A 9,167-nucleotide genomic window follows, 5' to 3' on the forward strand; every position below is an offset into this window, starting at 1 on the left:
GAGCGTTCTCGGCCGCCCAAAACCCATCCGACGGACGAGCGCCGATTTCGGCCGGATCAAAACAGCGAGCCGGCGCCCCGGAACCCTAACTCCTCATTTCCATCCTATCCCTTCTTTCTCAGCCGCAGCCGCCGAGCAGCAGAGCGAGGCGAGCACGCATGGCGGCCGCCTGCGGGTCGCCGCCGCCGGCTCACCGGCGGCCCGGCCGGAGCAGGTGCCGGCGGCTCCCTGTGCTCTCCTTCCTTCTTTCTCAAGCGCCGCGCGCTCTCTCTTCTTCTCTCTCTGCGCGGAGCAGCAGCAGCAGCCGGCCATGGCGGCCCGAGAGATGAAGACCGGCGCCACCGCGTGGCTCATCGCCGGCGCGCGCGTTCGCCCTAGGCGGAGCGCGCCGCCGTCGATCCGCCTCGCGACGGTGCCCAGTAGCAGGCGCATGCGCACACCGCACATAGGCGGCGGCGCTGCCCTCTGACCCGCGCGCCGGCGAACGGCGGCGGTCAGCCGCCGGACCAAGGGAGTGGTGCCGGTGGCGGTGAGCACAGGTAGGCCCAGGTAGGACCTCCCGTCTCCTTTCTTTTCCTTTCCCATTCCCAGATCCGTTAGGGTTAGGGTTCAACTTTCTTGATCCGATTGAAATCGGGTCAACAACTTTGATTTGATTCTTATATACCCAAACTCGAGATCCACTGACTAGGTAGGCTTTGATACCATTGTTATAACCTTAGGATCGTTTAGCAGTGATCTAGCGAGTACAACTTTGGGATCGGTAGACAGTGACAGAGAGAAGTAGAGGAAGAGTGGGAGGAGTTTACCAGAGGGTTTGACAGGGACGGAGGAAGAGGATCCGGCGGCGGAAGAGCTGCCCTCGGCCATCGCGTCGGGGCAGAGGGGAGGTGCGTCGGTCGGTGAAGTAGTAGACGATGGTGCAGTGCAGTGGCGGCGGGCGGAGGTGCTTCCCGTCACTGGCTGCGCCCCTAGGATCGGGTTAGGGTTTGTAGGTGGGTGTGGCGGCTCACGGTGAACCTCGTACCTTAAGCCGCCGGCCCCCACCTTCTTTTTATAGCGCAGGGTGACAGGGGCCCTCCAGCCATAGTGGGCTGGGCGCCCCCGATCAGGGCGCGTGGGTCAAGGGGCCCGAGTTGGGCCCAACGGCCCAACTCGGGATTGAGATCATTCTAACAATGGACAAAGACGTACATGCACATTTCAGTCTAAATTTGCCGAGATTAATTGGGTTGGGAACTAAAAATTTATAGTCCACCCGACACCCAGGCCTAAAGTCTAGAAGACTAGAGTTTAGTATCATGCACCTGACCGCCATGGATGATGGATGGAGCCTTGCCAATTTACCATTTGACTGTTCAATTCAATCAGAGATTGGGCTTTGCTGCTTCTTATTTTCCGTTCTTCAGGCTCTCTCCCTTTTGCTTTGCTCGCTTGCCGCCTTTACGTGTTGTCTGTACGTAGGACACTGTATAAATGGAAGGAGAAGACATGTCGACCTTTTTATGCGCATCAGCCGCTGTCCTGTCGCCACTCGACAGATCCTCCGCCATCTACAGCGTGCCAAGCTCATGCACTTTTCTAGTTGGAGTATTTGTTTCATTCATTCATGGCGACTAGCGAGCAGCCACTACCACTACCACTAGAGACGACAACGAGATGGCTGCCCTCGTTCCCTAGCTGGTAGCTGCCACTGCTTGCCACGCGGTTTGCACTCGCAATTCCGTTGCCTGCCTCCAATGGCCACCAACTGCTGCACCGCCGCCAGGGCCAGGCGTCTCTCGGACCTGCTGCGGGAGCAGCAGGAGCCGCCCTTCCTCCTCCTCCACCTGCTCCTCCAAGACAACGACGACGACAGCGCCACGCCGGCCCGCACGCCCGCCGCCGCGAGGAGGCTGCTGCTGCGCGGGAGCACGGCCACCGTCACCAAGCTGGCTCTGCGCTGGGCGGACGACCTCGCCGGCTGCTTCCCGTGCGCCGCCACGCGCCATAGGTTCCGCCGCTTGCCGCGCGCCGACCACGGAGACGTCGTCGCTCCCGCTGACCACTACGACCGCGGCGGCGGTGCCGTTGACTGCGGGAGGCAGCAGCTCAGCCCCGTGTCCGTCCTGGACCTGCACTCCGACGACGACGAGTCGTCGCCCGTGCCCAGCCACCGTAAGCACTCCTAAGTCCTAATTCGTCTCTGCAAGCAAATGCTGCATTTTCTTGCCGCCATCTCCGGGCTTCTCCTCCTCCGTTACAGGCTTACAGCCAGCCAGACACTCTGTTTCTTCCTCGATAACAAAGCAGGGGATGAGCACAGCGACGACGATGGCAATGGCAAGCCATCGACCTCAGGCTCAGCGACAGGGACCTCGCCGCCATCCATCGACCTCTCCGGCAAGATCCCCGCAACGGAGGAGAGATTTCAGAGGAAGTGCGCCGCGTTCGCGTCTGCCTTGGAGTGGGAGAGCGTCGCGGCGGACATCTCCCAGATCCCGAGCCTGGTGGAGCTCGACTTGTCCGCGTCTCCGCGGGACGACTGGCGCCGCCTCGTCGTCGGCGGCGGGGAAGAGGAGGCCCGGCAGTTGGCTCAGAGCATCGAGGCCATGATCTTCGAGGAGGTTAGGTGGGAGGCCGTCCGTGACATGGTCTGCTCGCCACATCACTGACAGTTCATATGGTTGCTATCTTTCAGAGTTTGCGTTTAATGTTTTGTACAAAAAGGAATTTGCAATTAGTCATCTCACCAGCTAAGGACCCACCTGCCTTTGGGACGTGGAGTGAAAATTGGTCAAGTGAAGCCACTCAACATTTGGACTGCCACTTTTTCTCCACCTGTATATTACTGTTGTTTAGCAGTGGTGGTGCAGAAAGTGAAAGAACAGAACTTTTTTTCTCTCTCCTCTAGTGTTTCTTTTCTAAAAACAAAAAAAGGAGAGTTGTAGCTTGCATGCTCTAGTCCTGAATCCTTGGAGGTTTTTTCCACACTTCGCTGCTGCTGTTACTTGAGTTCAGTCTGAACTCTGAACTTTGGTATGGTGAATGACTGAATGTAACTGGCTACTTACATGTTAAACAAATGGTGAATGTACTCCACCGACTGGTAGCAGCAAAAGGCAGATCACAGGTCGAGTAGGTACAGTGACCTTATGTTTTGGGCATTACATTTGGATGATCCTATCAAGCATCACCACACTATGCTTTGAGTGCCCTGCAGCCCTGCTGCTCCCTCCTCAGTTCAGAGTCTCAACTTTCCTCCTCTTCATGCTTATTGCTCAAGCGAACAGAGCTTTGTATGGAATCTCAGGAGAGGAAAGGACTACTCTTCTAGTACTAGAGTATTGTCTGGTGATGTACTGCCAGACTTGAAAACGATGAAACTGTCTGATAATGCACTGACAGGCTCTCTTTTTTTTTTTTACCCTGGAGCCAGGCAATGGCATAATCAACAGTTGACTTGATCGCTGCAGCACATCACGAACTGGTGATCTTTGCAGTATCTGCATCAGCACGTCAGTTCACGACTGTCATTTTGTTTTTGTTTTCCATCCCATTCCCATCTCTGATCTCTGCATGCTTGAAAATGGAGAGGAAAGTGATCCACTGGAACGGATCCATATCAGCTGGAGCAGATGAACAGAAGCCAGTGTTGTGCCAATCAGAGCCAGTGTTGTGCCAATTAGAGCATGCCATGGAAGAAGCAGTTGGGTTCAGATAAAGGCGATATGCTGACAAATTAGCATTTAGCGCCCAATGAGACTTACGTACTTTCTCTGTTAGAGAAGCAGAAAAGTGTAAGGAAATGAGCCAGTGGAGATGACTGTCTGACAGTGGTGAATGGTAGCTGCGGAAGCAGTGACTAAAAGCTTGAGCTGAAACTTATGGTAACAAAAACAACGAAGCAATGCATCAGGCCGCTCTCCATATCAATCAAGCATTGGGCCTCTCTCCATACCAATCAGGTATTGGACCACTCCGCCACGGAATTCAGAGCAAATCAGGGCCCATGGAAATGGATCACAAGGAACGTGGCACTGCAAGTACGCAGTCGTTGTCCTCGACTGTAGTAGGATGCCAGATTTAACCGATCGACCTACTCTAACGATGTCCTCTTCTTCCCAATTCAACAAGGTTTCCAAAACTGGTACAACTAATCCTAAACCTGAAACCTCAATCTTGTCAAGGAAACTCAATCTCAAATCCCTCTACTACCTTATATTAAACCATGACTTCACATCAGATGCCTGCGCTTCTCCTCACACTCTTCTCACTGACTGACTGACGTGTGCAGTTCGTTTGGAGTACGGGGCATCGGTTCAGTTGGAGTGGCTTGCAATCCAAAAATCTGTGCCTGCCTTATGTGTCATTCTCTCACTCAACTCCCTTCATGCCATTGGACTGATCGGTCAGATAACAGGAATGTTAAACTGTCACACCATGCATGCATATTTTGTCCTGGACTCATGCATATGCCTCTCGTCAGTGTCAGTTCCCTTTCGATACCAAGAGCGAGCCATGGCTGCTTGCAACTTGAGGTAGCCACACCACACACCAAGATCACCTGGTGGATCAGTGACAAAGCATGCATGACACAAAAGTTATCTGAACTCTGGCACCTAACTGAAGAAGCTACATGTCAGAAGCCAAACTGCAAGCTGAGTCTGATAGTCCCCTGCAACAAACAGGATACGCTGTCACTGAACTCAACTGTCAGTTCAGAGTTGTGAAGCACTCCCCAACACCTGAAACAACAACGTAGCATGGCAATCACATCTGCCTGACCATTTCACCTTCTTCTACCAGGCATCAGCATTGCAGGGTTGCCGGATAAAGAAATAATTTGGAGGATGAATATGCATGTATTCGGGAAAAATGATCAGAACAGAACAACACATTGATCAACGGTTTCCCTGTTCGTTTGGCTTATAAGCCGTACTTTTTCAGCCAACGAACAGTATTTTTCTCTCACAACAAATCAGCCAACAGTACTTTCAGACATGGCTTATCAGCCAAATCTCGGTCAATGTCAGTCTCTATCAAGTTGGCATACAGTCAGAGGACACACGGATGCGTTCGCTGTCAGAAGGTAACCCATCTATCTATTATTACCCAAAAAAAAGGAAACGATTTTTCACATAACAGACATTGATGCGACTCACATAATCCTGCAGCTGCCTGATCAAGCTAAAATGAAGATGAGATTGCAAATATGTATCTTTTTCATTCATTCACAAGTGATTCTTAATTCCATCACCTCGCACGCATAAACCTCGCTAATTCAAGCTTGACACTGTCACACTGAAAGAAAACAAGAAGAACAACAAAGAAAGAGCTAGAACTGAACATGAGACTGACTAGAAGATGCAGAGAAGAAGACGAACTGGCCGTGGCCGTTGGCCGATGGATCAGGCATCTCTAGGATCCAGCTCCGGCCGTTTGGCCACCTTAACCATGCTCCGCTCGACAACGCTGACGGAGCTCTTGCAGGAGAGCCCGAGGCGCGCCCACGTGAACCGGCTCCGGCCCTGCTTGCCTTCCCCCGGCGTGCCACCGGCACCGGCACCGGCGTCCCTGCTGCTCTTGGTGCACGCCAGGTACGCGGCCAGGAACGGGTCGTCCTCCGGCCGCACGGCGCGGCCGCCGGCCCTCGACGACAGGCTTCTCGTCGCGGCCCGGCCTGGCGGCGGAGGCACCGAGAGCCGGCGCGCTGGCGGTGCCGCTGCCGCCTTCTTCGTCGGGCTCCCGGGCGGCATGACGATGGTGTCCCCGCGGGCTTCCGCGGCGGCCGGCTTGGTGGTGGTGACTGCGACTGGCTCCCACGAGAAGACCACGGCGGCCGGCGGCTTCAGCACGGCCGCTAATTCCTCCTGCTGCCCCATCGTTGCTCCGCCTCGTTGGCACGCAGAGACTGTATCCTCCGACCTGCCGTCCTGTTTGGGTATATGGATGGATTGTCTGTGTGTTTCTTGGTGTTAGACTGAGAAGACGAAGATGGAGGAGAGGAAAAGACGGTGGTTGGCTCTCGGAGAGGAGGTTATCAGCAGAGCCCGGGCATTTAGAGCTACTAGTGATGGTGGTGGTCATGCAAAGCAAGCGTCGAATGGATGCCTTCCCTTCCCCTTCTCTCTTCTCTCTTCTCTCTGCACGACAAACGTGTGACCAAATGGTGGTGTTTATGCTCGAGCGGTTGCGGGTTAGGAGTCAATTAGCTCTCCTCTATATAGTCGTCTCTAGGACTTGCTGCATGGAAGGCTAGTGGTCATCTGCAGGGTTCGAGATTTTGGCGAAATTCAGTAATCTCCGGGATGGCCGAAAGAAAAAAAAATCCGAATTTTTTTAATGATGTTAATACATGTGCTTTATTGACTATTGTTAATGTACTCCCTCTGTCCAATTTTTTTTTTTTTTTGCTGTTCTAAGATTTCTTAGACAAATTAGTGGAGGAGAGAAATGACTCCTATTTTGTTACAGGAGATTTCCTTAAGAGGAGAGATGTCATTGTTAATTTTTCTAATTAAAGTGTGTTGCATGGAGGCATGTAGAGAAGGTGCATGTCTAATACCCAGAACATTAAGTTTTTTGCGACATTTTTCCAATCATAGAACAACAAGTTTTTTTTTTTTGGATTGAGGGAGTCTAACGCTAGACTCATATTTTCTATTTTCTATTGTGTTTATTATATTGCATATTCTTCTACTCAATAGATTTGTAGTCATAAATCATGGTAATATTTAGTTTAGAACTAAACATTTTAGAAAATCATACTTCATGCATGTTTAAATAAAATTCTAAAAAATGGTGAAATTTCGGTCAATTTTTGATAATTTTGGGGCTGTTCAAAAAATTATAATACTGAAATTAGTCATATGTCAAAAAAACGCCCCGTGATGCAGACCAGCTAAGCCTAATTAAGCTGTCCGTCCATTCAACGAAATTATTCATCTGTCTCATGGACATGCATGGGTTCTACTGCCTCTCCTTCCCTAGGATACATAGGGATTAGGCTTATATTATGGAAATACACACACATGATTTATAATAGTATGTGAGGAACTAGTAGATAGAGAAGTATGTACATAAAAGAGTACAAGAGGGCAAGGAATAATGGTTGGGATTAAGTGCAAGGAATTGCATGTTTATTAGGGTGTATAGGCTTTCTTTCGACACTGATGGCTTGACCATTCTCCCAACCTTTTCTTATTCTCCATTTGTGCGTATCTTCTTGATAAATTATATATTTTGGCTCAGGGATTGCAACAAACATATGCAAATTGTGGAGAAGAGTATACTGGCGGCAGGACTTGATTAGCATATCTGGAAAAAAAAAATTGTATGATAATAGTAGAATAAACATGTCTGATCATCATCCACACACACATCAGTCTTAGGAGAATAAAACTACTAGTTCCCAAAATGTTTACAATGTCGTATTCAATATTGTGTTTTATATATAGGGAAGGTTGTATTGTATACATGGAAGCGCCCCCCTCGTGGCTACCGCGAAGTAACAAGGCAAGAGTCAAAGCACAAACCGTGACTTTCTACACACATGAGAAATGGACAAATACAGATTTGAGAGCGAAATGTGGAGTAAGATACACAGAGAGAATGTTGAAAAACGCGTAATTCTCTTGCCGCACATGCATGACAAACCTAGCTAGGAAACAGATCGTCTAGAACACCAGCTAGTTACCTACCAGTTACTGTCTCGTGGATTTCAGAATCCAGTATTGTTCGCAGCACATTTATAAACTACTACTACTACTACTATCTGAACGAGAAAACGTACTGAAGATATGCATGTGTTGACATGCTATCTGCTGGGTTGGATTTACATTTTCTTTAGATAACATGGTAGGTTTTTGGAATTTAGATGCTGTAGTCGATGAAATGGAACAATTGATGATCATTCTACATACACAGGAATACCACTGTACTGAAACACAGATTTTTTCCTTCCATTTTTTACACTGTTCAGGTTTTGTTTCTAGGAACAGACACAAGACAGTAGCTATCAAGGAGTTAGGAAATCCTTCTCAGGTACTATGATAGGACATTAAGAAATGCCAAACCAGCTACGTTGACCGCTAGCTGCTAGTGGCATCGACAAGGATTATATCACCAAATGGACAGACAGATACAAAACTGCCATACCTGCCGCTTACAAATTGAATACTTGTAGTATCTACAAATTTAATATATATTTAGCATATTAAGCATGCATGTAGTGTAAGAAACAGCATTGTCGTGGACGAATTCAACTCAGCCGCCATAAATTTGAATGGTATATGACCGTGATGTACCGGAATGTCTCCTGATTCCATATTGTTAGTCATATAAACTAGTCGTACATGGCTGTTCCAGTGACGTGATAAAATGACCTACTGACTACTGTATATTGTGAATTGTAGTCTCTGATGAGATGAGCCATGTATCGTACATGTGTGGTATTTGAGGGAGTTTGGAACGTTGACGTACTGGACTTGTTCACCCAATTATATATAAGCGATCAGTGGCGGATATTATATGTAATTTGCTATGATTATAAAACTCACATGACATGAATATCTCTGATGTTTGGGGATCGAATCAATCCCTGATGTATTGATGTCGCTGGTCTCCCTTATACATAAACTAATGATAAATAATTAATCAGACAAGTATTTAGAAAAGTAAGAAGATTTCAAAACCGTGACCTGTGAGATCTGCAAGCATATGTTTGCCGGATTGATAACAGCGGCGGAAATGTTTCAGCTCCTTGCCCTATAGTCAATTCAGTACCGTCTCCTACCCAAATCCCGATCCAGACCTAATTAACAACAATTAACCTCTGTATTCTAAAGCTTGGGATCGACCTGACTGGACGCCACCTTCGCTGCTGGCGTGGCCAAGTCCAAGGCTCTCGGTGGGTGTTGGCGGTGCTTGGTGCCTTGCAGCTTGGACAGGATCGCGACTCGCAAGTCTTGCGAGCAAGGCAGGCGAAGTGGCGCGGCCGCGCGGGTGTGCAACGGTGCATGGCTTGGGAGTCGGGATCATGAATCATATCTACGGACGCAGGTGACACGTAAAGGATTCTTTTACATTATATAAGGGGCATCGAGATTCTGTTACATTATACTTATCTATCATGATGGGTTGGTATAGCCTGTAGATCCGCCACCATAAGCGATGAAGCTTCCATA

General features: G+C 49.2%; 2 protein-coding genes across 2 annotated transcripts; one reads left to right on the plus strand and one right to left on the minus strand.

Moving 5' to 3' along the window:
- The first annotated feature begins 1,653 nt into the window (after positions 1-1,653).
- LOC136502519 (uncharacterized) lies at positions 1,654-3,036 on the plus strand. The gene is made up of 2 exons (XM_066497788.1): positions 1,654-2,157; positions 2,293-3,036. The coding sequence occupies exons 1-2, from the start codon at positions 1,740-1,742 to the stop codon at positions 2,652-2,654; spliced, it is 780 nt and encodes a 259-aa protein (XP_066353885.1). The 5' UTR covers positions 1,654-1,739; the 3' UTR covers positions 2,655-3,036.
- A 2,150-nt stretch (positions 3,037-5,186) lies between these two features.
- Positions 5,187-6,098, minus strand: LOC136505988 (uncharacterized). The gene has a single exon (XM_066501113.1). The coding sequence runs from the start codon at positions 5,862-5,864 to the stop codon at positions 5,391-5,393; it is 474 nt and encodes a 157-aa protein (XP_066357210.1). The 5' UTR covers positions 5,865-6,098; the 3' UTR covers positions 5,187-5,390.
- Positions 6,099-9,167: the final 3,069 nt, after the last annotated feature.

Source organism: Miscanthus floridulus, chromosome 14, assembly GCF_019320115.1.
Source record: "Miscanthus floridulus cultivar M001 chromosome 14, ASM1932011v1, whole genome shotgun sequence".
Classification (NCBI taxonomy): domain Eukaryota; kingdom Viridiplantae; phylum Streptophyta; class Magnoliopsida; order Poales; family Poaceae; genus Miscanthus; species Miscanthus floridulus.

Excerpts from the sequence above, each read along its gene's own strand:
- LOC136502519 (XM_066497788.1), top strand. The coding sequence starts at position 1,740 with ATGGCCACCAACTGCTGCACCGCCGCCAGGGCCAGGCGTCTCTCGGAC. Across the intron at positions 2,158-2,292 it reads GTCGCCCGTGCCCAGCCACC|GGGATGAGCACAGCGACGAC; the intron begins GTAAGCACTCCT and ends ATAACAAAGCAG.
- LOC136505988 (XM_066501113.1), bottom strand. The coding sequence starts at position 5,864 with ATGGGGCAGCAGGAGGAATTAGCGGCCGTGCTGAAGCCGCCGGCCGCC.